The 27,388-nt window shown below is 46.7% G+C and overlaps 1 protein-coding gene across 2 annotated transcripts in view; it reads left to right on the top strand.

The window, feature by feature from the left end:
- The window catches only part of ACSF3 (acyl-CoA synthetase family member 3), a 77,155-nt gene that overhangs the window by 192 nt on the left and 49,575 nt on the right, over positions 1–27,388 (top strand). For both annotated transcript variants that reach the window (XR_010747027.1, XM_066349677.1), the window contains exons 2-4: positions 9,198–9,900; positions 11,279–11,434; positions 26,287–26,441. Coding sequence is in view for 1 of the 2 variants with exons in the window: in XM_066349677.1 (XP_066205774.1) it covers positions 9,220–9,900; positions 11,279–11,434; positions 26,287–26,441 (992 nt within the window). In the remaining variant the exon portion in view is untranslated. The remainder of the gene's footprint in view (positions 1–9,197; positions 9,901–11,278; positions 11,435–26,286; positions 26,442–27,388) is intronic.

Genomic DNA, 27,388 nt, shown 5'->3' with positions numbered 1-27,388 from the left:
AGGTGCCCTTGTCACGTGGAGGGATCCTGCCCTTCGCCCAGTCCTCCGGCGCAGGTCTCGCCCTCCCCACGAAGTGATCTCGAAAAGATGTTAAAAACAGAGTTAGTGGAGTCCTCGTTTAGACATTGTTAGAGGGAAACGTGATCTGTTGTGTCTAAAATCCTTTAACTTTCTCTTTGGGCCTGTAGAAATCATCCTTGAACTACCTGTGAGCAGGTTCACCTCTAAACAAACATGACAATATGTAAGTGCCAGGTGTTTTTGAAGGCCTTGTGAGCAGGCAACTTTCCAGAGAGAGGGGAAGATTTTAAAGAGGAGGTGATATTGAGCTTTGGAGGATGACTAGGAGTTTGCCAAAAAGGGAAAGGTTGAGTACTTAAGATGTAGGAACAGGAATCATGTGTTTGGCGAGTTAATTTCCCGCGAGGGAGGGGAGAAGTGTGTGGTTGAGACTTAGGCATGGATGGTGGTCAGGGGGCAACAAAGCTGGGTCCAGGAGCACCAGCATTACCAGTGAGTTTCAAGGGGCCAGGAAGTTCCTGCAGTGAAACATGACAGTCTAGTGATCTTTCTACAGCAGTGGTTCTCAACCTTTCTAATGCCGTGACCCCGCAATACAGTTCCTCATGTTGCGGTGACCCCAAACCAAAAAATAATTTTGGTGGCTACTTCATAACTGTAATTTTGCTACAGTTATGATTCAGAATGTAAATACCTGATATGCATTATGTATTTTCCGATGGCTTTAGGCGACCCCGCTGGGGTTGCGACCCACAGGTTGAGAACCACTGTTCTACAGTCTCTGCTGTGATTGTTGTAAAATGAGGCTTCCTTGTTTTCACCCCATGTCCCAGAATCCCTCCTCAGGGCAGACTAAATTGGTGGGTTAAATTCTGGGCCTGGGATAATAAGCTTTGTTCTTCCAGGTGGTATTTTTAAAGTAGTATTTTACTTGCTGATATAGATAGTGTAAGGTATTTTTCCCCGCCGAGAAGGAAGGAAGAGGCCAGAGCCACAAAATGTGGAATAGCAAACGGCTTTATTGAGTACAGAGCGCGCATCCCACCCAGCAAGGTTCCCTGGCCCCGAGGAAAGAAAGATGGAGGCTAGGGAAGTTGCACGGATTAAACCGTGTGGGAGATATTTAAAGGGTCCCTTTAGCGAAGTGGAGCTAATATGACATGGTGAACTCCCACTGGCTGGTAGACGGTTACTTTTTTCCAAATGGTTCCTGCGAAGCCTCCTTTGGCGCGCTTGGTTGTGGGCGGTCCTAGCCAAAGTTCGCGGGTCTGAGTTCCCCACGTGACCATCCCCCATTATCCACCGACCTTACAGATAGGGGTTTACATATGTGATTTTCCCTTTTGGTTTTTTTATTTGAATGTAGTACTCATGAAAGCAATGTGGATGTCTGTTACTTAAAAATATAACTTGGAGAGCAACCTCCCCCAAACCGCAGGCATCGTGTTGAAACAAATGTCTTCCTCTGCAGGGAGAGTGCAGTCCATTTCTCCCACCCCACACCTTTATCAGGCAGCAGATAACGGGAAGTGCTGGGGTCAGCTTTAAATTCAGGGTCAAGAGGATTTGGGTCTGGTGATGCTAATCAGTCAGGTGCCATTTTATTCATTTTGAAACCAGCCACCTTCATTTGAATGCAAGTATCATTCTTAACAGGTAATTTTTGCCATGCAGCTCCATGGTGAGCACTGGGCCGAGGATGGTGCAGCCATTTGCTCCCCCCTTGGTGTGTGCCTGGTCATTCTCACAGACCTCTGCGTGCAGGTCTTCTTAGTGTATTACTCTATGTGTAGATGAAGAATTGAAGGCTTAGACAGGTGAGGAAAACTAGGAAGAAAAAAAGATATTCCAGTCTGTGTTGACTCTAAAAAATCTGACCTCTTAACCAAAAGAAGCAAACTTTCTGGTGTTAGGTGAGGGTTCTGAGAAGTCCATGTCCCTGGTAGTCAGACCCGAGAATCTGGATGGTTAAGACACCTCGTGGTCTCTGCCGGGTCTCTGAATGGGCTTCTGCCTCCCAGAGGAATCAGAACAGCATGTGCTCCGGGAGGAAGCTGTCCTGGTTCACCAGGATGCAGGTTTCTGAGCTTTCACATCGATGCATGGTGACATTGGTGATCTCAGGTTGCTTGGAGTGCTAAGAGCACTTTTATGAAGTTTGTCAATTGAAACAAAACTCATGGTCAAATTGCATTTACTTGGTGGCACCTGTGCTTCTGGGGATGGTGACCAAAGGAGCCCTGTGGTTGGAAGATAGAGGCTTTCTTCCTGAGGGAGCTATTGATCTTTCTGGACCTGGAGTGTTCAGGACACAGTCATCGTCCCTGAACAGATATTTTTGTTGTTGTTGTTCAAAGCAGGCCTGGATCCCATGACTTTTAAGATTTTAGCCCTGAGTTGAAAGAATTTATGATGGAGTGTTTCAGGGTCACATACCTGAGGGACATAAAATTTTTTTTGAAGGTGTGGTGGCCCGATTCTCCTATGTGTTTGGTGGGAGAATAAATTAGCGCAACCTCTCTGGAGGCTACTCTGACTGTATTTATTCAAATCAAGTGATTTTGGCCTGGTCAGGCAGTGGCACAGTGGATAGAGCGCCGGACTGGGATGCAGAGGACCCAGGTTCGAATCCCCATGGTCACCAGCTTGAGTGCGGGCTCACTCGGCTTGAGCGAGGGCTCACCAGCTTGAGCACGGGGTCTCTGGTTTGAGTGTGGGATCATAGACATGACCCAATGGTTGCTGGCTTGAGCAAAGGGTCACTTGCTCTGCTGTAGCTCCCCGGTCAGGGCCATATGAGAAAGCAATCAATGAACAACTGAGGTGCCGTAATGAAGAATTGATGCTTCTTATATCTCTCCTTTCCTGTCTGTTTGTCCCTAGCTGTCCTTCTCTCTAGTCTTTCTCTGTCTGTCACACACACACACACACACACACACACACACACACACACAAGTGATTTTGTTGTGAGGCTCCATGAGGAGCACCATACAGGGCCACTTCTCAGCCTGTACTCCACAAACACCCAGGTATGAGCACAGTTACAGTGACACTCTGAGTCTCCTCTGCAGGTTTGCGTGGCTGGCTCCTTCTCACTCTGACCTTTGCTATACTGCTCCTCCCGAGAGGGCCTGTCTGGCTCACACCCACCCCATGCAGAATCCAAACAGACGTGATGGCAGGAGAGGCAGGGTGGGGGACACCCAGGTCTCTTGCTGGGGCAGATGGGTGACCTAATGGGTGCTCAACGTTAGCACAGCATGCGTTTGAACCACTTTTGTCAAAACTTACTTTTTCATTGTCTGCATAGAGCTTTTTTTTTTTATTTTTTATTTATTTTTTATTTATTTATTTTTTTTTCTGAAGCTGGAAACAGGGAGAGACAGTCAGACAGACTCCCGCATGCGCCCGACCGGGATCCACCCGGCACGCCCACCAGGGGGCGATGCTCTGCCCCTCCAGGGGGCGATGCTCTGCCCATCCTGGGCGTCGCCATATTGCGACCAGAGCCACTCTAGCGCCTGGGGCAGAGGCCAAGGAGCCATCCCCAGCGCCCGGGCCATCTTTGCTCCAATGGAGCCTCAGCTGCGGGAGGGGAAGAGAGAGACAGAGAGGAAAGTGCGGCGGAGGGGTGGAGAAGCAAATGGGCGCTTCTCCTGTGTGCCCTGGCCGGGAATCGAACCCGGGTCCTCCGCACGCTAGGCCGACGCTCTACCGCTGAGCCAACCGGCCAGGGCCTGCATAGAGCTTTTATGAAACTAGTAGCTTTAATTTTTAATTAAAAAAATTAAATAAAATTTTATTTACTTCTATCATTTTGAGACATTAAAGAGCTATAGAGAGTTACAAACACCCTGTAGGTCTATCATTCAGAGCACTTTTATGTGTGTTTTTCTCTTTTGTACAAAAGAGAAATTAATGCTGAAGTTGAAGTATGTCCATGTAAAAAAAAAATAAATCACATTTAGTAGACTTTTAAAGTCTGATTACAAAAGTCATTCATGCTTATTGCAGAAAAGTTGGAGAAAATTGAGAAGCACTGAGAAGAAAACAGAAATCTCCTATAGCCCCATAACCCTGTGAACATCTGGGTGCTACAAACTGAGCCTCAAATCTCCTTTTCAACTCTGACCTTTTCCCTTGGCAGTACTGTGGGAGCCTCTCCCAGGCAGGTCCTGCCACCAGCAATCAGGCTGTGGCCCAGCAGCCCAAGTGTAGATGCCCTGATTTCCTCAGACGTCTTCTTAACCACTTGGTTTAGTTCCAGTTTTTCAATATTATAAATAACACTGTAGTGGACATCCATACACACATCTTCACATTCGCCTCTGATTATTTCCTTAGGATATGTTATAAAATACAACCATGGAACAAAGGACCCACATTTTCTATTTTCACATCTCATTTTGAAGTCCCCTTTGGGGTGGAAGAGTCGATGCCACGGGCCTCACCTAGACCGGGGCAGCTCTGCAGGCAGCCTGTGAGCCACTGCTGAGCTAACATGTGGTGTCCTCTTAGTGCAGCTCCCCGTCACCGGCGCTCCGCCATCACTGAGGCTCCTCACCACTTAGTGCATTGCAGGCACGTGGAACCAGCCAAGCCTGGGTTTGGATCACTGCTTTTGCCTGTTATTTTTTGTGGTCTCTTTGTTTCCCTTGGAGTTGTTGCTGTGACTGCTCACCACATCCACTCACAGCCCACAGTGCATTTACAGCATCCAGGTAACCTTAACCAAGGCCCCAGACGAGGGACGGAGGGTGGGTCAGCCCTGTGTTCCAGTTTTCCAACTCAAGCTGACCCTGCCCCAGCACCCAGCGCTCCTGGCGCCCCAGGGGAATGAGGCAGAGGTGGGAGGTGCCTGTTCTCTAAGAGCCAGAGAGGAGGTCTTGAGGAAAGGAGAGTTGATTTTGGTGGCTGCAGTTGTGGCATTGCATCTAACTCTCCTCTCATGCCTCCCCGGGAGAGGGCGGGGAGAAGCAGCCACTTCCTGGCTCGTAGTTCCATCTGTCTATCTTCCTTGTGTCTGTGTGAGCAGCACCTCGCTGCCTGAGTGGCTGCTTTTTAGCACCCCAGAAAGTACTGTCACTTCAAAATAGCACCCCTAAAATATCTCCTATGCTCTCACGGGCAAGAAGCTGGCCTTAGCCATAACCCAGAAATACTACATAATAGGGTTTCTGTTCTGTGTTCCATTTGCAGATTCTCTTTATTTTATTCCTCCTGTCCCACCCCAGACCCCATCCCCCATCCCCAAAACAAATAGACATGAATTTGCTAGAAGTGAGAAAGAAAGCATGTTAAAGCTACCCTGGTTTGCTTTGCTGGCTTTCTTTCTTTCTGAAACTGGTCTATCTCACATGTTTATCATACTTCTTGTTTTCTCTGGTCAAGCCTAGCTGTTTTGTTACAATATGTCAGGTTTCTTTATAGTAACAAATACAGGGTGTAAAACCAGATGTGAACCAGCCTCTGAACCGTATGTGGAGGGCTAAGCACAGAGAAGTTCTAGGATACTCCCTGGCTTTTGAAAGACGGCCTTTTTCATCTGGAAACAGTGTAGGCAAATGTATTTAGGACTGAACTTTGTTAAAGGCCCTGGAGCAGTAAGGAATATTTTCACAGGACCGGGGAGCAGCCAGCCAGAGCTGAGAGGCCTTCACATGAACTCCCTGTGGGCATGGAGGGGTGTCTCTGAGGTGTTGGATTTACTTTCATCTGGCCCTTGAGGGTGGCACAGTCCCACTTTTGGCCAGGCTGGGAGACAGTCTTACCAGGAGCCCCTGCAGGAGAAGTTAGTACAAAGCATAACTTGGCCCCAGCCATTTATAAAAAAAAAATTATTGATTGATTTGAGGGAGAGAGGCAGGAGAGAGAGAGAGAGAGAGAGACACGTCAATTTTTTTTTGTTTGTTTTTATAATTTTATTTTTTTTAATGGGGCGACATCAATAAATCAGGATACATATATTAAAAGATAACATGTCCAGGTTATCTTGTCATTCAATTATGTTGCATACCCATCACCCAAAGTCAGATTGTTCTCTGTCACCTTCTATCTAGTTTTCTTTGTGCCCCTCCCCCTCCCCCTTTTCCTCTCCCTCTCCCCCTCCCCCTGTAACCACCACGCTCTTATCAATGTCTCTTAGTCTCACTTTTATGTCCCACCTACGTATGGAATAATGCAGTTCCTGGTTTTTTCTGATTTACTTATTTCACTTCGTATAATGTTATCAAGATCCCACCATTTTGCTGTAAATGATCCAATGTCATCATTTCTTATGGCTGAGTAGTATTCCATTGTGTATATGCACATCAATTTGTTGTTCCACTTATTAATGCACTCTCATTGGTTGATTCTTGAATGTGCCCTGACTTGGGATCGAACCTACAACCTTGGCGTATCTGAACAATGCTCTCTAACCAACTGAGCTACCAGGCCAGGGTGCTCCAGCCATTTTTATTGTTGTGAAGTTTGTTTGTTTTGTTAGGTAATTATAAAGTGTTGTGTATAATCTGTTTTAGAACAGAGAACAAAACTGTGTACTACATACATACAACAAACAGTAGCACACTCGTTTTCCCCTGTAGCAAGTTAATCAAGGAAAGAAAAGTGAGGAAAGCACAGGAGAAACGATCCCACGGAGCAGCACCGTGTGGGCAGGGTATGGAAGACTGAAGAGGACTCTGAGGGAAGCAGTGCCAGCCTTGGGGCAGCCTGGGCCACCTCCTGCTGGGCAGGGCCGCCTACTGGGCGGTTCCTAACCTTCCTTGATTCTTGGGGCCTGTTGGAAGGGGGTTGGGGGGATGAGATTTACAGCTTTGATTGTATAATGTGGCTGAATGGCCCACTGGAAGGCATCCTGTCAGGCCCGGGCATTCGGAAGCACCTCTGGGGTCCCTGTGCCTGCCCCCACCCTTCAGGAACAACTCAGCCGGTCCACTCCTCAGCTCCTGTCAGGGGCACTGCTCTGACCCAGAGCCCCAGTGGAAGCTGAGAGGGGTGCAGCGGCCAGGAGGAACAGAGGGGAGGGAGGAACAGAGGATGCGCTGGGGGAGGGAGGCGCTGAGACCCTTCTTAGCTCTAGAGGCTACAGTGGGGAGGAGTGATTCCTGAAGGAGCCGTGACATGGGGGTTTCAAACCAGGGCAAATGGGTATTGCCCTTTCCAGGGGGCACTGGCACTGGCAGGGATGCATTCTCAATTATGCTGCTAGTGAGGAGTCTAGGGTAGCAGGTGGGCTCCTGACCTCTTGAACTGAGCTAAACTTCAGTTACAAACTGCCATCAATGCAGAAGCAGTTTGGAAAGTGTGAGCTCACTCATGGGACTGTCACTGCAGGGAAGTGTCCTAGAGTGGAACGTGAGCCCAGCGTCAGACTTTCTTGAAGGCGGGCGCTCTGGACGGACCCGACCCCTTCCCACGTCTCTTTTCTCTCCGACTCCATAGAATTCTAGTTGAAAGTCAGCTGGTCACAGCCCCCCCAGCAAGTTTTTTCACTTCTTGCTGACCATTTTGGTCATTATTTAGCAGTTATGTTTTGGGGGAAAGAAGGAAGGATTATGTTTCAGCTTTAAAAAAAATAGACTGACAGTCTTCAGACCTGTGAACTTGCTTTATTTAAGACCTTGCACATCACCGAGTCCCCAGATAGTTTATTTCAGAAGTGTGTGAGGGCAGAATCAAGCCCTGAATCTGTGTGGGATCCCTGACATTTCCCGGCCTCATCTGCTGATGGGGAGAACATTGCTTAGTGACCCTCAGTACTTATCCCTCTTAGCTTGTCTTTTTCCAGGCTCAGATTAATAAAAACTGTTATTCAGAATTTACCTTAAGTGTGTCGGGTTTCAAAATGAGCCACCCTAAGATGTGCCTCAGTGGTACGTGGTTTATTTTCAGCTAGAGGTAACTGAGACCCTGAGGGCTCAAGAAAAACTGCCCCCCCCAACTGTCTAAAAGAATTTGAATTTCCTACTTGCCCATAAGAAGGGATTTTCAGAGATAACCTTTTCTGACATATTTATATGGCAGGGCAAACTTCTAATTACTGACCTCTGCTCTTCTTACCATCCCCTCTGAGCCCCAAGGTGCCTTGCTTCATTCATCCTTAGCTCAGAATGCCACAGATACCTCATTTCCCTTTCTGTCTTTGAACCTCTTATACAGTGTGTCCATAAAGTCATGGTGCACTTTTGACCGGTCACAGGAAAGCAACAAAAGACGGTAGAAATGTGAAATCTGCACCAAATAAAAGGAAAACCCTCCCAGTTTCTGTAGGATGATGTGGCAGCATGTGCGCAAGCACAGATGATGACGTAACACCGTGTATACAGCGGAGCAGCCCACGGCCATGCCAGTCGAGATGTGGACAGTACAGAGGAAAGTTCAGTGTGTTCTGTGGCTTGCTAAAATTGAATCTGTGAATGAAGTGCAACGTGAATATTGGCGCATTTATAACGAAGCGCCACCACATAGGAATAACATTACTCAGTGGGATAAGCAGTTGAAGGAAACTGGCAGTTTGGTGGAGAAACCCTGTCTGGTAGGCCATCAGTCAGTGATGAGTCTGTAGAGGCTATACGGGATAGCTACCTAAGGAGCCCTAAAAAATCTGTGCGTGAGCCCACATCGAACTGCACTGAATAGGTATGAAACTGGGAGAGTTTTCCTTTTATTTGGTGCAGATTTCACATTTCTATCGTCTTTTGTTGCTTTCCTGTGACCGGTCAAAAGTGCACCATGACTTTACGGACACACTGTATGGTCAGGATCTCTGACTTTCTCAGGTATGTGGGCTGGCTCCCATGCACAAGAAATTAAATTTGATTTTTTCTTGGTCAATTTCCCTCGTTGATTTGATTACTCGTCTAACCAAAAGAATCAGAAGGAAAAGGGAATATTTCCTCTTCCCCATAAGTTCATTGATTTCTATGTGCTTCTCGATTTTACCTAGTTTAGTTCATTGTTTTAGAATTTTGTATGTTTTTTAAGTCCTTAAATTAACAAGATTAAATGTTGGGCATTTAAATTCTAAAGGTGGTATATTATGAGATTCTCCATTTCCTACGTAGGATGTTACCTTATGATGGAGAGGTAGGCCAGCTTGGTCTGTTGGGTATTGAAAATCTGAGTTAGGGTGGGGTCAGGCACAGTAACATGTGGTGGCTTCTCTTTTCCAGCCCTGCCCTGCAGAACCAAGTTATGCTCACTGGTGTGATGCCACCTCATGTGGTGATGTCCTTCCAACGCCTGGTCTGTGCAGTGGCCTCCCAGCACCTAGCTCCCTTAAGACATGGAGGAAGCCGCCCTCTCCACGTGACCCTGGCAGCTCGCTCTGACAAGAGCGCCCCAGTGTTCACCCGCGCCCTGGCCTTTGGAGACAGAACTGCCCTCATTGACCAGCATGGCCGCCACACATACAAGGACCTTTATTGCCGTAGCGTCCGCCTGGCCCAGGAGATCTGCAGGCTCCATAGGTGTGCCGGCCAGGACCTCCAGGAGGAGAGGATCTCCTTTATGTGCTCCAATGACGTCTCCTATGTGGTTGCACAGTGGGCCTCGTGGATGAGTGGCGGCATCGCCGTCCCACTCTACAGGAAGCACCCCCAGGCTGACCTGGAGTACTTCATCCAGGACTCCCGGAGCTCCGTGGTCCTTGCTGGCCAGGAGTACGTGGAACTGCTGAGTCCAGTGGTCAGGAAGCTAGGGATCCCACTCCTTCCTCTCCCACCTGCAGTCTATGATGGGGCGGCTGAGGAGCATGGGGAGGGGGAGGTGCCGGAGCAGGACTGGAGAGACCGGGGCGCCATGATCATCTACACCAGCGGGACCACAGGGAGGCCCAAGGGCGTCCTGATTACCCATCGCAACATCAGGGCCGTGGTGAGTGCTTGTGTGGGCCAGCACTGTTGGGAGGGGGCAGGAAATTACAGCCACAATTATAGTGCAGCTGCTGAGCGCAGTGTGTTCATTTACTTTTCTGTAGGGCCATTCACAGCTGTCACCCTCCTCCCGGCCCTGCCTGAAACATGCAGCAGTAAAGGCGCGTGTGTCATGTGACCAGCAGTCCCACTAAACCGTGTAGGACAGCCTCCGGGAAAGGGCCAAGGGATGCAGCACTCAAATATAGCGGGCTTTACAGATCCCTTGAGGGGCTCCCCCAAGGCTGTGTGGCATGTGAAGGGCAGATTGGGCCACTAGACCGATGTTAAGGTGGCCTTCAGAGACGAGCCATAAAGCCAATATCAGGATGTGTGATCAGCACCTAAAACAGGGCTTATTTGTGAAACCTGAAAGCAGGAACTCACATGTGCCCGTTCTTGGGTGTTATTTTTGTGTTTTGTAGCTTTAGTTACCATCTCTACAAAACTCCCCAGCTCACGTTATTTATCAGTAATCTATACCTTTCTTCCTTCCAAAGAACTTTTCAGTGCACAATAAAGACTATTATACAGTAGGAGCAATAAAATAAAATAAAAGCTCAAACTACAGGGAGGTCAAATGCCATTGAGTCTTGGGCTAACTCAGTCCTGTAAGTCTATGGAGAACTGAATCCCAGCTGGCCACAAGGAAGCACAATTGATTTATTACCTTTACCTCCTAGAGCAAGAGTACTTTTTATATGAAGAGAACATCTCTTGACTTGTATTTCTAAGGGGAGTGATTATCTCACGCAGCAGTCACTGAGGCGTGCAGGACTGTGTGTTCAGTGGTGACTTCAAATAGGCGAGTCTCACTGCTTCTCAGTAAACGCCGAGGATATGCTGGGAACACCCAGCTCTGGGTCCCTTCACGGCTGAGCTGAGGTGAGAAGGGGCTGGAAGCAGCAGGGAGCTCAAGCAGGCATCAGAGGATACAGCACTGGCCTCTGGGGAGACCCCAAGTCCCAGGGCCTGACAGCTGAAATTGTACCTCTGACTATCTGGGGGGTAGCCAACAAGAGTGCACCTCTGACCACCTGAGAGGAAGCCACCGAAAGTGTTTGCAGAGGCCAGGGGGCACCAAATCAAAGACCCTTTCAAACAGTAACGCCCCTGATTGTGCGACTCTGTTCTCCAACATAGGGGTAAGTGGGTGAACCACAGACCCTCAGTCAGACCCTCATCTCATTACAATCTCCTGTAGACGCCACTGAGGATGGGGTGGAAAACAGTGAGCCTTCCTCTCATTCCTCCTCCTCTCAACTGAGGAGGACCGCTCTGGGTTCCTCTCCTTGCGTGGTGGCTTCCCTCCCGTCTAAGTCTGTGCTGTTCTCCTACAGGTGACAGGGCTGGTCCACAAGTGGGCGTGGACTAAAGACGATGTGATTCTTCATGTCCTCCCACTGCACCATGTCCATGGTGTGGTCAACAAGCTGCTCTGTCCACTATGGGTGGGAGCCACCTGTGTGATGCTACCAGAGTTCAATGCCCAGCTGGTAAGTTGAGGACATGTTCTCGGCGTCCCAGATTGGGTGCCTGAGTACCGGTCACCTCCCTCTGGTGTAGACTTTGCCAGCAATGCAAGTTCCTGTTGCCACCATAATGGATGATCCCAGTCTGGAGGCTTAGAACAGCCCAAGTATATTCTCTTACAGTCTGACAGTCAGAAGTCCCAAGTGAGTCTTATGGAGCTAAAATCAAGGGGTCGGCAAGGCTGATTTCACCTGGAGGCTCCAGGGGAGAATGTGTTCTTGCCTCTTCCAGCTTCTAGAGTGACCACAGTCTTTGCCTTGAGGCTGTATCACTTCAGTCTCTGCTTCTGTGCTCATCTCCCTCTGGCTCCCTCTTAGGGACCCCTGATCACACTGGGCCACTCAGATACCCAAGGTGACCTCCTCATCCCAAGATCCTTAACTTAATCACATCTGCAAAGTCCCTTGTGCAACATGAGGCACCACATCTCTGGGGATGAGGACATCTTGAGGCCATTCTTTGGCCAACCCCACTGGCTTTCAGCAGTTCTGGAGTGGATGGTCCAGCTGCGGGCTGTATTAGTTTCCTTGCTTGTCCCCTTTTTAGCACATTGTTTCTTCCCAGCAGACTGCGAGGGCACAGGGGAGGGGACACATGGTTGTGACCATGGGGAGAGGAAAGTAGGAGCAGAGCTGTCACCACTAAGCAGAGCACAGCCATGGAGGACACCGCTTTGAAGGGGAAAGGGCCTGGAATCTGACCCTGCCACCTGACACGTGTGAGCTGGGGTGCAGCTCTCCCCGGAGCCGTTCAGGCCCTGTCCTGAGAGCCCTGCACGGCTCTGCTGGGGGCTAGCAGCCCGGGCTCTGGGTCTCCCTCTCCTCTTCTTTTAGCTCTGAGCTCTGCCTTCATCTTTTGTGTTTTATTATTCAGCTATAGAACTCTTAATGTTTTTAGATGAACAGAGCCTGCAGCTTAAAGATACCTTCCAGGGTGCTGAGGAACTGTGTGCCTTCAAGGATAACTACACAGGGCTGCCTGGCCCGGGGCTCAGGCTGCACCCCCACCCCCTTTCCTTGTGGGGCTCTGACTTAGGGCCCGTCCAGGTCTGTGGTTCTCAGACTGTGCCCCAGCACAGGGATCATTACACTGAGGGGAGGAAGGGACTAGGTGGGGGGGAGTGGGGGTGAACGGGGGCAGCATCTGAGGCTGTTGTCTGTTGGGGGGCGTGGCTGCTAAGGGCAAGTGGGGATGACCATAGCGCCAGGTGAGAAAGACTCACCTCAGGCAGGGGAGGCTTCACCTGACTGTCTGGGAGGCTTGTGGCTTGTGCACAGGATGCAGTAGTACCTTGGGCTCTCCAAGACCCTCTGACTCTCCACCCCTTGGAGGGGCCCCCTAGCACGGACATGGCATACAGGAAGCCTGGTTCTCGTGTAGGTTGCTGCACACTGCGCCCCCGCCCTCGCCCCTCTGCTCCACGGAGGTTTCCAGGGAGCCAGAGCTGCACTCTGGGATCTGTCTACAACTGAAGCACTGGCTGTGCAGGGGCAAAGGAGGGAGAGCTGAGTCTCCAGAGTCTCTGTGGACACAGGGAGAGCAGGTCTCCAGCCGGACTCAGAGACCCAGAAAGCCTGGATCAGAAACCCAGCAGCCAAGCCCCCAAAGTCTGTCTGATGCGACAGATTTCTGAAGTGGACATTGCCAGAGTCCTCATTTCCTAGCCCTGCTTCAGGAGTGACATGAGCACCCAGTGGACCTGGCAGGGATGTGTTGTGGGGCAGCACAGCAGTGGAAAAACCAAAAACACCTGACTAGTGGTGGCGCAGTAGATCCAGTGTTGATCTGAAACACTGAGGTCATCAGTTCCATGCCCTGAGGTCACTGGCTCTGAGCACAGGCTTGTCAGCATGGGGTTCTTGGCTTTAGCAGGGGTATTGTCCACATGATCCCAAAGCTCTCCAGGTTGAGCCCAAAGGTTGCTGGCATTGAAAAGCCCAAGGTCACTGGCTTGAGCAAGGGGACACTTGCTTGGTCCCGGTCAAGGCACATACAAGAAGCAATCAATAAATAACTACAGTGATGCAACGATGAGTTGATGCTTCTCACCTCTTTCCCTTCATGTCTCTCTCTCACTCTTACTCTCTCTCTCATAAGAAAAAAAAGAAAAACCAAAAACCAAACAGGCCTTTTCTGCCCAAATACTGAGACCCAGGCATGGGAAAGAAAAGGCAGGAAGGAAGCGTAGCTGGCCTTCCTCCCGGCTAAGCCAGGCCTTGTCCCCTTAATCACCTCTGCCACCCCCACCATTTTGCTCCAGATGTACCAGCTACCCTGCTGTCCATGCACCTCACCCGCCCATTTCAGGCAGCGCTCTGTCCCTGCTCACCTCTCAGTAAGTCTTTGCCCACGCGTCACTCAGCGAGCCCCCTGGCCACTCTACTCAACACTGCAGCTGCCCCCCCACCCCCATCCTGGCCCTGACCCTGACCCTGACCCTGCACTGTTTATCATAGTCATCTCCCCTCTTCCCCTAGAAGGTCGACCCCTAGGAATAGACTAGGCTTTCCTTCAGCTCACCATGTGTCCCCAGGGCCTAGCATCAAAGGGTCAGTGTTAGTGAATGAATGGATGAGCGGATGACCACCAACATGATGCATGGGCTCCTGAGCCTCTGGCTGCCCACTGGCTGCGTGGACCCTGAGAACACGTTGGTGGGTGGCAAGGTCAAAACCCTCTCTACGGCTGTCTTGCTTTATTTAAATATGATTTACACAACAGGCATGTGGGGAGAAAGGCCCTTACATCACTTAGCGGAAAGATTATTTGTTCAGTAAAGTTTTACTCTATCAACTCCTCTGAAATCAGAGCATAAAAAGATACAGTGTCACACAATTGTGTACTTAAAGCTCATTATCAGAGTCCTTTAAAGCAATAAATTTCTCTGCAAAACTCTGAGTTTGTGGCCAGGACAGCAGGGTCCGGCCTCTTGCGCTCATGGGCTGTGACCATGGATGGTCTCATGGACGGCTCATCAGTGTCCTTGGCTGTGGCAGAGTTCACGTGGTAGTGGGAAACATGGTAGAGCGCCTCACCCTCGGTGTGTGGGAGGCCCCACCTGCCATCCTGGGTGTTCCACCCTCTGAAGAGTCTTGCTAGTTTAAAGCTTGATGGAATTCACTTTGTTGAATATATATTATGTAGCTTAGATGTTGTAAAAATGAGCATTTTGGACAAATGAGCACTCACCACTGGGGAAGGGGGCCCTTCAGGGTTTTCACGTCTGCTTGCAGAGCTCCAGGTTTTGTGTGTTCTTGGCCTCCTGGGCACTCTCCACCTCTCCACCTCTCCACAGGGGCCCAAGCTAAGGGCCTGGAAGCGAATGGGTGCCTTACCCACCGAGCCTGGTCCGCTCTGAGCAGGGATGCTCCTTCTGTGGAGGTGCTGGGACAAGAGGCCACTAGGACACCTTGCAAGGAGGGTCAAAACTCAGATCTCTGTGGTTCTCGGTGCTGAGAGTTTCTCAAAACTGCGCAGCCGAGCTAAATACCGAAACAAATTTGCTGTGGTGATTGATAAAAGATTGCAACCTTGAATTTCAGGATTTTGTGAATTTACTAATTTATATTAGTAAAATCCTGCTTTCAACATTATTAAATACTGGGATTTTGTTTAAGCTTGTATTTGAGAAATTTGTGTAAAGCAGTGGTGTGGAGTGATCAGAAACCTGCAGTGGTCATGGATCCCAGGGTCCTCAAGTCATACTGCTGGACAAAACACGAGCTTGACAGTCTGTCACGTCCTACGAGGCTGACTGATGAGGTGACAGTGACTTGGAGGATGGGTGGGAAGATGGATGGGTGAACTGCCCGATGTCACCCTTGAAGAACAAAGTCGGGCTGTTGATGAGCTGCTCAGAGTCTCGATCAATTTCTTCTCAGGTGACTGTGCTCTGGCCGACTTCCTCGGGCTCCAGCAGCAGGAGCACTAAATCAAGGCGGGACCACGAGCTGGTGCTTGCTTCTCTGGGTTGACCTGCTGGGTACCTGCTCAAGGGCAGCGGCTCTGCTGGACAGGTGGCTGGGGAAACCACCAGTGCATTCTGGTGAGGCCAGCACGCTGCTCAGGACACCATTTCCAATGGTTAAACATGTTGTTCTGGCTGAACTCTGGCCCCAGAAAGAGTTTATTCTGGGATCAGAGAAATTGGATCTTGTAGAAGTGGGTAGGGAGGAGTGTTTTCAAGCAATGTGTGTACCAAGGTACAGGCAGAGTTTGGGGAAGGGAAGCAAAGAACATTATGCTATACTGGCCGCATAGATTGGATCCATATTATGGGGTCACTAGGCAGGGTGTGCTCTCAGCCCCTCAAATCTGATCCACAGTATGGGGTCACTGGGCAGGGGGTGCTTACAACCTTAGGAGCCAGACGGGCTGCTGTTTTCCCATCTCCAGCTTTCCACTATGGAGTGTCCTTCCTTGTTGCCAACTTTGGCCAGAGTACAAGAACAAGAACCCCTTCCTGTGTGTTGTGTTGAATTACCAAAAAATGAGTGATGGTTTGATCTGTGGGGTCGTTGCTTTGAGCTGGCTAAGTGTCTGTTGAAGTTTCTCACCTGCAGTCAGTCCCATCCTGCTTTTGCTCGGCACGGCGGTACTGCCGGTTGGGATCTGAACCCGGATTTCCAGTCCGGGCTGCAAAGCAGGATCACACTGGGGAGATGGTCAGTAAAAGAGGTGCCTGGACCCCTCACATCCGATGTCTAGCAGGACCCTGACTACCTGCAGCCTGGTGTGGGAATTGATGTGTGTTCTTGTCAGGACAGCTCACATCAGAGCAGGTAGAAGTATTTTCACTAGTGAAATGCAGGACCTGGAGAGGGATTCCTCAGAGCTCTGATTTTTAAGTTATGGATGTGTTGCAACAACATGGAGGAGGAATGTGGCTGTTTGAGATATCTACTTCAGTACAGCAGCTACCCTCTGCTGCTTTAAGTGAATCTAAGAACAGGGAGGGCTTTTCAGCTACAGACGGTTCTTGGGTGGCTGTCTCTGTGCCAGGGTCAGATGTCTGCTTCGAGGACCATAGGACCAATTAACATCCTTCATTGGGCTGGCTATGGGAAACCTGGGTGGGGCCACGTGTGCGGACGGTGGAGGCCTCGCCAGGACAGTAGACGGAGGGCTCATGAGGCCTGTTCTTCCTACCATGCCTGGGCACATGCCTCACCTGGGATGTGTGCGGTTTAATTCTCTGCCGTCTGATGTCCTCTTGTCCAAGTGCTCATGGTAGCAGGTGAGCCCTTGGGGAATGGAGTAAGGAACAAGCTACGGTGATGGTGTTGTCAGGACTTGATGGTGGCGGGGTCTGCACACATGTCCCCGCCACACTAAATGCAACCCATCTATTCACCTCTAAATGCCGTAGTGAGTAAGAAGGAGATGGGGGCCCTGAGGCTGCCCCTCCTCAGCCAGATCAGGATGCCGATGCTCTCAGGAAGCCCAAGTGGTGTCTAATGTGTCCACTCGGCCACGCTCCCCCCAGAACCCACGCCTTCCCTGGTGACAGGTGGCCACCGACCTGCATTTCTCTGTAAGCCAGTGGAAAGTAGAATGCCACACAGTTTCCAGCAACTCTGCATTCCAGAGCTTGGAAGGGACCTGAGGTATTTAGTTCAACTTAATATCATGTTGTGAGAAGACAGAGCTGAAGGACTTTGTCAAGGTCATAGCCGCTCCTGGGCAGTGAGGGCAGCCTGTCAGTGGATCTGTCCCTGTGGATTTGCTAAGGTCTGGATTCCCAGCGTCTTGTTCTCACTGTGGGACCACTGCTTAGTGCACGGTGATCCTGAGCCATTGGGTTTTATTTCCTCTCTACTTGGCATAGGAAGAAGCATAATTGTAGGAAAGGGCGCTCCATGACCACAATTTTTTTTTTAAATCTCCACTTCTTATTTCTGTACATACTGATTTTCTTTCTACTCAGCAGTAGAGAAGTGGGGGTGGTGTTTACAGAAATGAACCCCTCCATCATTCCAAATGTACATTGCTTTAACACAAGTTGTTAATATTTTTCTCATAAATAATATTTAGCTCACTTCTTTGCCTGTAAAGAATTATAGAATATGTTTTAAGGGCCCTTAGAGAGATAACTGTTTCTAACCCCTTTCTGCATTGTAGTCTTAAAACTTTTTAAATAATGCAATGTTTTAGATATCAACAAGAGATATAAATACCATATGTCATCATCCAGCTTCGGCTATGATTAATTCAGAGCTGTTCTTGTTTCATCTAGAAACATCTTTTCCAAGCTCAGGATTATTTTCAAATGAATCCCAAACATATAATTTTAACATCTCTAAAAGGTAAGGGTGCTTTTTCTTAGAGTTAGTGACACAATGAAGTAGTCCATTCTCCCACTGAGGGATGTTGGACTGTGTCCTGGTTGGGAATACTTGAATAAAGAACTCCTTAATATCACATATCACCATCATTATTATTCCTATCAATGTCCCCTCATTTCTTATGCTGTTTGAATTAGATTGAAGTAATCCCTGCCTTGAGCTTGGTTAAGATATGGTTAATACATGCTGCTTCTGTTGCTTTATGGGCAGGTCTCCCCCAGTCTTTTCCTTGCCTTCTTATTTATTATTATTTTTTTTTCTTAAGAAATCCGGCTGTTTCTCCTGTGGACTTTCGCACAGTCTGGTTTTGTAGATTGCATCCTTGTGGTAGCATTTAACGTGTTTCTAACCCCTGTATTTTCTGAAAATTGGTAATTTGATCTAGTGCATGGTAAAATTTGGGGTTTGATTTTGTTTTGGTGGCAAGGAGACTTGAGAGCTGGTGTTCATGTTGCTCTGACAGGGACACATTTGCTTGGTTGTCATTCATTCTGTGATAACCGCACCAACTAATGCTTCCTACCTTGAGCTGTTACTTCATTGGGTTTATAAAATGGGAAATATTGTCATGCTTCTTTTATTTTAATTGAGGTATGATTTACATATAGTAAATGCATGAACATTAAATATGCTGCTGATGCATTTATATCTGTGTATACATCTATATAACGCTCATATCACCCCAAAATGTTCCCTCATGGCCTTTCTCACCAGTACCCCAACCCTCCACACACCCAGAGGTAACACGTGTCTGGCTTCTGTCATTATATGTTCTTTTTACAAGTTTTTCATGTTCTTCATGGATATAGTCTTGACAGTATGTGTTCCTCTGCACTTTTTAGTCCATCATACTATTTTAAGGTTTTTTCTTGCATTACACCAGTTGTAATTTGTTCTTTTTTGCGTTGCTGTGTTGAATCGTGTTGTTTGTATGAAAGGCTACTGTTTATCCATTCTGCCATTGAAGGACGTTGGCATGTGTCCAGTTTGGGGATATTTTATGAATGAGGCTGCTATAAACACTCTCATACAGATCTTTCTGCAAACGTTTCTCTCAGATCTGTGCCTATTGTACTTGCTAGCTACCAGCTAGGCTGGATGTAAATTTACTTTTGGTTGAACAGCCAAAGGGTTCTCCAAAGTAGCTGCTTGTGTTATACTCCAACCAGCAGTGTGTGGACGCTCTAGTTATCCGCACCCCACCTGTAGTTAGTCTTATCAGTTTTAGCCACTCAGAGGGCTGTGATTTCACTTCCTTTCATTGAGGTATAGTGCACATGCAGTAAAATGCACGGATCTGAATGTGTGATTCAGTCTGTTCTGATTACTACACCTGTATGATACACACCCAGGTCGAGGTAGAAGACTTTCCCACACCCGAAAAGTTCTCTCATGACTTTCCAGTCCTCCTCCCCTCTTCTGATTTCTGTGACTATAAGTTAGCTTATCTCCTCTTGAACTTCACATACGATAGATCCATAGCATTTGTACATGGTCTCACTTCTTTTGCTGAGCAAAATAGGTTTGCGATTTTACATGTGTCAGCAGTTGGTTCCTTTTCATCACCAAGTAGCCCACTGTTCATCCATTCTCCTGTTGATGGACATTTGAGTTGTTTACGTTTTTTGCTTTATAAATAAAGCTTTCAGGAACATTCTCATATAAGCCTTTTTGCCAATGTATGTTTTTATTTCTTTCTTTTTTGTGTGTGACAGAAACAGAGAGAGAGAGAGAGAGAGAGAGAGACAGATAGGGACAGACAGAAAGGGAGAGAGATGAGAAGCATTAATTCTTCGTTGCAGCTCCTTAGTCTCCTTAGTTGCTCATCGATTGCTTTCTCATATGTGCCTTGACCAGGGCACTACAGCAGAACAAGTGACCCCTTGCTCAAGCCAGCAATCATGGGGTCAAGCCAACGACCATGGAGTCATATCTATAATCCCATGCTTAAGCCAGCGACCCCACACTCAAGCTGGTGAGCCTGCGCTTAAACTGGATGAGCCCGGCTCAGGCCAGTGACCTCAGGGTTTTGTTCTTGGGTCCTCTACATCCCAGCCCAATGCTTTATCCACTGCACCACCACCTGGTCAGGCTGTTTTCTTTTGAGTAAATACCCAGGAGTAGAATTATTGGGTCACAGGGTCATCTATGTAACTTTATAAGAAACTACCAAGCCATTTCCAAAGTGGTCATCCATTCTGTGCTCCGTCAGCAGCAAAAGTGTTGGTGCTCCCCACCTTTTCCAACACTGGGCAGTGTCAGGCTTTTTAAGTTTCAGTCATCCTAGTGGGTGTGTAATGAATGCTGCCTCATTATCATTAAAATTTGCATTCCTCTGATGACTAATGATGTTGAGTACTTTTCATATACTTATTGGTCATTCAAAGATTTTCTAATATGAAATGCCTCTTCAGGTCTGTTGTCCATTTATAAATTGGGTCATGTTTCTTTTATTATTAATCTGTAGGTGTTGTTCTTTATGTATTGCAGATAAAAAGTCTTTGTCAGAAATAGGTTTTATAAATCTTTCTCCCCAGTCTCTGGTTTGTAGTTTGACTTTTTTTTTTAAAAGATTTTATTTATTGTACCTGACTTGTGGTGGCACAGTGGATAGATAAAGCATCAAACTGAAACACTGAGGTCGCCGGTTCGAAACCCTGGGCTTGCCTAGTCAAGGCACATATGGGAGTTGATGCTTCCTGCTCTCCTCTCTCTCTCTCCTCTCTAAAATAAATAAAGTCTTAAAAGAAAAAGAAAATCTATACTTAAAAAAAATATATTTTATTTATTGATTTGTAGAGAGAGGAGAGAGAGAGAGAAAGGTGGAGGAGGAGGAGCAGGAGCATCAACTCCCATATGTGCCTTGACCAGGCAAGCCCAAGGTTTTGAACTGGCAACCTCAGCGTTCCAGGTCGATGCCTTATCCACCGCACCAACCCAGGGCAGGCCATTGTTTCACTTTTTAACAGTGTATTTTGATAAAGAGAATTTTTAATTTTAATAAAAGTAATTTAGGAATGGTAATGGTAGAGATCCCTGACTTTTCAGTCTTAGGGAAAGCATTGATATTTTCCTATGAAGTCTGATGTGAGCTGTGGTATTTGTAGATACTATATGTTAGTGTGTTTCTATTGTAGAGTGAGTCGAATAGTATTATGTCATTTTTCTTTATCTGTGGAGATGATCATATCATATAAAGTTTTCCCCCTTTATTTATTCTTTATTTATTTCTCTTATTCTGTTCATGTGGTTAGTCACACTGGTTAAAGTTTTTAATGTTTCTAATTTCCTGACCTTGTGATCCTTCAATAAACTTCCTTGGTTGTAAGGTGTTCATCCTTTTTATAGATTGCTGGGCTTGATTTGCTAATTTTTTCGTGGAGTTTGTATCTGTGTTTACAAGGAATGTAGGTCTGTAGTTTTCCTGTGGCATCCATGCACGGCTTCTGCACGGGGTCATGCTTACTTCGGAAAGGAGTTTGGCCGTGCTTCTCTTTTCCTGTCTCTGGGAACGTTTGTGTAGAGCTGACACTACTCTCTCCTTACATGTTTAGTAGAAGTCACCCTTGGTGCCATCTCAACTGGACCTTTCCATGAAGGTTTTAAATTAAGGAGTCAATTAGTTAATTTATTTATTTCTCTCTCTTTCTCTCTCTCTCTCTCTCTCCCTCTCCCCCTCCCTTCCTCCCTCCCTCTCTCACTCCCTCTCTCTCTCCCTTCCTTCCTTCCTTCCTTCTTTCCTTTCTTTCTTTCTTTCTTGTAAGAGGAGGGGAGATAGACAGACTTCCATATGCACCCAACTGAGATCTACCCTGCAAGCCCCCTCCTGGCAATGCTGTGCCCATCTAGGGCCATGGCTCCACAACTGAGCTATTTTTAGCACCTGAAGTGGAAGCTACACAGAGCCATCCTTGGTGCCCAGGGTCAACTCGGCTCAAACCAGTTGAGCTATGGCTGCGGGAGGGAAAGAGAGAGAGAGAGAGAGATGGGGGAGTGGGAGAAAAGCAGGTTAGCACTTCTCCTGTGTGCCCTGACCAGGAATCGAACCCAGGACTTCCACACACAGGGTTGACACTCTACCACTGAGCCAACCAGCCAGGGCCAGGAGTCAGTTTCTTTAATAGATATAGTACTTATATTATTTTCTTTTTTGTTTCTTGTGTCAAATTTTGATTAGTTTTTGTTTTTAAAGAAAATTGTTTATTTTGTTAAAAATGTCAAATTTATTTGCATAAAGTTGTTTTATAATTTCTCTCATCCTTTTAATGTCTTTAGGATTTGTAGTGATGTCTTCTTTAAATGTCTGTTATTATAGTTTATGCTTTTATTCTTTTTCTTGATCATTCTTGTTGTAGAGCTGTTTATCAATTTTATTAATCTTTTCAAAGAACCAACTTTGTTGATTTTCTCTAATGCACTTATGCTTTCTATTCCATTAAGTTCTGTTCTTTATTATTTTCTTCCTTTAGTTTCATGATCCACTGCTGTTATTGTTGCTTTAAATAGCCAGGAGTCTTTTTTTTTTTTTTAAATTAGCCGTGTATTTCCTTTCCTGGTGCTCTTCATTTGTTCCTTCAGATCTGAGCTTCCCTCTTGGGTAGTTTCCCTTCAGCCTGAAGCCCTTTTCTTGCTAGTTCTTATAGTGCAGCTCTGCTGATGGCACACTCAGCTTATTTCACTGAAAGTATTCTCACTGCATTTTCCCTTTTGGGGAGATGTAGTTTTCCAGATGTACTTCACATACCATAAAATTCACCTATTGTAAGTGATTTCAAGAGTTGTGCAACCATTATCTCAATTCCTGCCCCCACTCCCAGCCCCTGGCAACCACTGTCTGCCTTCTCTCCTGGTAGCTTTTCCTTTTCTGGACCTTGCATATAAATGGAATCATATAATATGTAGTCTTTTGTGTCTGGCTTCTTTTATTCCGCAAAACATCTTTGAGTTTCATCCATGTTGTACTATGTGTATCAGTAGTTTGTTCCTTTTGTTCCTGAATAACTTCACATATGTGGCCATCCTACATTTTGTTCACCCATTTACCATTTGATGGGCATTTGAATCACTTCCAGTTTTGTTTATTAAAAATACTGCCGCTTTGGCCTGACCTGTGGTGGCGCAGTGGATAAAGCGTCGACCTGGAAATGCTGAGGTTGCCGGTTCGAAACCCTGGGCTTGCCTGGTCAAGGTACATATGGGAGTTGATGCTTCCAGCTCCTCCCTACCTTCTCTCTCTGTCTCTCTCTCCTCTGTCTCTCTCTCTCTCTCTCTCTCCCTCTCTCTCTCTCCTCTCTAAAATGAATAAATAAAGCCTGACCAGGCGGTGGCACAGTGGATAGAGCATCGGACTGGGATGCAGAGGACCCAGATGCGAGATCCCGAGGTCGCCAGCTTCAGTGCGGGCTCATCTGGTTTGAGCAAAGGCCCGCCAGCTTGAGCCCAGGGTCGCTGGCTCTAGCAAGGGGTTACTTGGTCTGCTGAAGGCCCGCAGTCAAGGCACATATGAGAAAGCAATCAATGAACAACTAGGGTGTTGCAACACGCAATGAAAAACTGATGATTGATGCTTCTCATCTCTCTGTTCCTGTCTGTCTGTCCCTGTTTATCCCTCTCTCTGACTCACTCTCTGTCTCTGTAAAAAAAAAAAAAAAAAAAAAAATACTGCCACTTTGAAAAATTGCACACAAATTCTTGTGTGGACATGTTTTCATTTACCTTCCATAGATGTGTAGGAAGAGAATTGCTGTCTGGTTAAGTTATGTTTAATGTTTTACGAATCTTTACCAAACTGTTTTCCAAAGTGCTGTATTGTTTATATTTTCACCAGGTATGTTTCTGCCACATCCTCACTAACACTTGGTTATTGGTGGGGGTTTTTTAATTATTATTATTATAGTGGATATTGTGGTTTTAATTTGTATTTCCCTAACGACTAATGATGTTGAGCATTTTTTGTGGTCTTATTTGTATCCGTAGATCTTTGGTGAACTGTCCATTCAGATCTTTGGCCCATATTAAGTTGGGTTAGTTGTCTTCTTATTGCGAGTTGTAAGAGTTCTTTACAGATTCTGGGCACAAGTCCTTTATCAGATATATGGTTTACAAATATTTTCTCCCGGACTGGCTTGTCTTCTCATTTTCTTAATGGTATCTTTTGAAACACACTTTTTTTTTTATTTGATAAAATCTATTTTATCAGTTTTTTAAATTTCATAGATCATGCTTTTGGTATCATAGCAAAGAAATCTCTGCCTAACCAAAGGTTACGAAGATTTTCTTCTATGTTTTTTCCTAGAAGTTTTATAGTTTTTAGCTCATACATTTAGGTCCATGACCGTCTTTGGGTTCATTTTTGTGCATGGGGAGGTAAAAGTCTAAAATTCATCTTTTTGCCTGTGGATTTCAGTTGTCTCAGCAGTTTGTTAAAAAGGTTATTCTTTCACCCATTGAAATTACTTGGCTCTTTTATCAAAAATCAATTGGCCATCAATGTATTGGTTTATTTCTGACCCCTCATCGGTCCCATTGATCTTTGTGTCCAATTCTAGCATCACACTGCATTGATCACTGTTGCTTCAGAGTAGGAAGTTTGAGCCCTCCATCTTTATTTTTCCTGTCCACATTTGTTTTAATGCCCCTGGGTCCTTTGCCTTTCCATGAAAATTGTAGAGTCAGCTTGTCAATTTCTGCAAAAGAGGTTGCTGGTGTTTCAGGGTCGAATGAGTGAGCTATAGTTCAGTTTGGGGAGAATTGCCATCTTAACAATATTACGTCTTTCAATCCACAGACATGGAGTATCTCTCCAGTTATTTAGCTCTTCTCTCTTTTCCTCTTCTAGGGTGATAGTTACAGTATGTTAGATTGTTTCTTGTTTTCCCACAGTTGCTCACACTCTATTTCTTTTTTCTTTTCTTTCCTGTCTATACTCAGTTTAGATCATTTACATTGACTCATGTTTCACTTCTTTATCTTTTTTTCTGCAATATCTAGTCTGTTAAGTCTATCCAATGAATTCTTAATTTCAGATAATATCTTTTCCAGTATTATAATGGTTCTTTTTTGCAAATCTACTTCTCTGATGAAATCCTTGATTATCCTGCATTGTGTTCATCTTCTAAATTTCTTAGTCTATTTATTCTAATTATTTTAAATTCCTTGTCAGTTCATTCCAACATCTGGATCTTCTGAAGGTCCACTTCTGACTTTTCCCCTTAATCATGAGTCTCATTTTTCTGTTTCCTTACATGCTTTGTAATTTGGGGTGGGGTGGATGCCAGTCATTGTCTTTATTGGTTGATTGATCAATTGATTGATTGACTGGTTGATTTTTTAGGTGAGAGGAGGGTAGTGAGACAAACTCCCACATATGCCCCAACCAGGACCCACCAGGCAACCTCATCTAGGGCCAGTGCTTGAGTACCAAACTATTTTTAGTGTCTGAGTCTAATGTGCTCCAGTGGGGCTATCTTCAGTGCCTGGGGCCATGCTTGAACCAGCCACTGGCTGTGGGAGGGGAATAGGGAGAAAGGAGAGAGAGAGAGCGGGAGAAGCAGATGGTTATGTCTGCAAACCTGGGACATCCAGATGCTAGGCCAACACTCTATCCACTGAACCATCAGCCAGGGCCCAGTCATTATCTTTAAAAGAATAATATTTTTTTCCACAGAGAAGCTTGCCTTTCTTCTGTCTAGCAGCTAAGGTAAGGAGCTAATTACTGCCATCCAGTTAGGAGCTGGAATGCGTTAGGACTGGACTGCAGCATTAGTTTTTATTTATCCCAAGTTGCAAATGTCATAGGGGCGAGTTATGTCTGTGTTCAGTATACGGGGCTCCCTACACCATAAACTGTCTGTCTTATCCTTACCATGGGCTTACACAGTAACACTGTAGTAAAGGGAACCACAGAATGAGTGTAATGCCAGCTTTTCTTGAAGATTAGGAGTAACACACAAGCACTTCACCTGGTGAGAAACTTGAAGCATCTTTATACTAAAACAAGAAACATTTATTATGGAGTAAAACACAAAATTCACTTGACTTTTCCAATAAAACAGAAGATGCCATCCTTTCAATATCTGTCCTGTGCTCATCTGTGCCAGGCATTGTGCCAACTCTCAGGCTCACCATGGCCACTTGAAAGAGTCTGAGGTGCCACATATCTCCTGATGGCAGATCCGAAGCTGGAACCTTGTCTGTCTCTGCACTTCTCTCTCGACCCTCTCCCTCTTTACAGGTTGTTCCGAAGGTCGGACGCAAGTGTCCCAGCACAGGGTGACTTCTATGGGAATGGCCAGAGGCATTGTCATCCTATAAAAGCAAGATGCCTTTTTAGGTATGAGCTGCTTATAGACCCTTTACCATGTCAGAAAAGGAGAGGACTCCCTTAAGAACACTGGTCCTGGAGCCAGAGGCATGCATATGTGTGCATGTTTTCTAGGCTTTTTGCTCTATACTTTATTTTTTCTTCTTAGGTTTGGGAAAAGTTCTTAAGTTCTGAAACTCCACGGATTAATGTGTTTATGGCTGTGCCTACAATATACACCAAGCTGATGGATTATTATGACCAGCATTTTACCCAGCCGCATGTCCAGGATTTCGTGCGTGCAGTTTGTGAAGAAAAGATCAGGTAAATGGAAATAGTTCATCTTCCAATCCAGAAAGTCTTAAAGATCAGCAAATACAACTTCTAATAAATCAGTTTTGCTAAGTTTTAAGAAGCCGTGTTTTTTTTGTTTTTGTTTTTTTGTTTTTGTTTTTTGTTTTTTTTGTATTTTTCTGAAGCCGGAAACGGGGAGAGACAGACAGACTCCCGCATGCGCCTGACTGGGATTCACCCGGCACGCCCACCAGGGGCAACGCTCTGCCCACCAGGGGGCAATGCTCTGCCCCTCTGGGGCATCGCTCTGGCGCGACCAGAGCCACTCTAGCGCCTGGGGCAGAGGCCAAGGAGCCATCCCCAGCACCCGGGCCATCTTTGCTCCGATGGAGCCTTGGCTGCGGGAGGGGAAGAGAGAGACAGAGAGGAAGGAGGGGGGGGTGGAGAAGCAAATGGGCACTTCTCCCATGTGCCCTGGCTGGGAATCGAACCCGGGTCCCCCGCACGCCAGGCCGACGCTCCACCGCTGAGCCAACTGGCCAGGGCCGAAGCCATGTTTTTTATTTTCTTTAAAACATATGTCTACAGCTTGACCAGGTGGTGGCGCAATGGATAGAGGATCAGACTGGGATGCAGAGGACCCAGGTTCGAAACCCCGAGGTTGCTGGCTTGAGTGCAGGCTCATCTGGCTTGAGCATGGGCTCACCAGCTTGAGCGTGGGATCATAGACATGACCCCATGGTCACTGGCTTGAGCCCAAGGTCACTGGCTTGAACAAGGGGTCGCTCTGCTGTAGCCCCCTGCTCAAGGCACATATGAGAAAGCAATCAATGAACAACTAAGATGCTGCAACGAAGAATTGATGATTCTCATCCCTCTCCCTTGCTGTCTGTCCCTATCTGTCCCTCTCTCTGACTCTCTCTCTGTCTCTGTCAAAAAAAAAAAAATATATATATATATGTGTGTGTGTGTATATA

Source organism: Saccopteryx leptura, chromosome 9 (genome assembly GCF_036850995.1).
Source record: "Saccopteryx leptura isolate mSacLep1 chromosome 9, mSacLep1_pri_phased_curated, whole genome shotgun sequence".
Lineage (NCBI taxonomy): Eukaryota > Metazoa > Chordata > Mammalia > Chiroptera > Emballonuridae > Saccopteryx > Saccopteryx leptura.
Note: the sequence above shows the minus strand (reverse complement) of the source record. Positions and strands in the feature narration are given on the sequence as shown.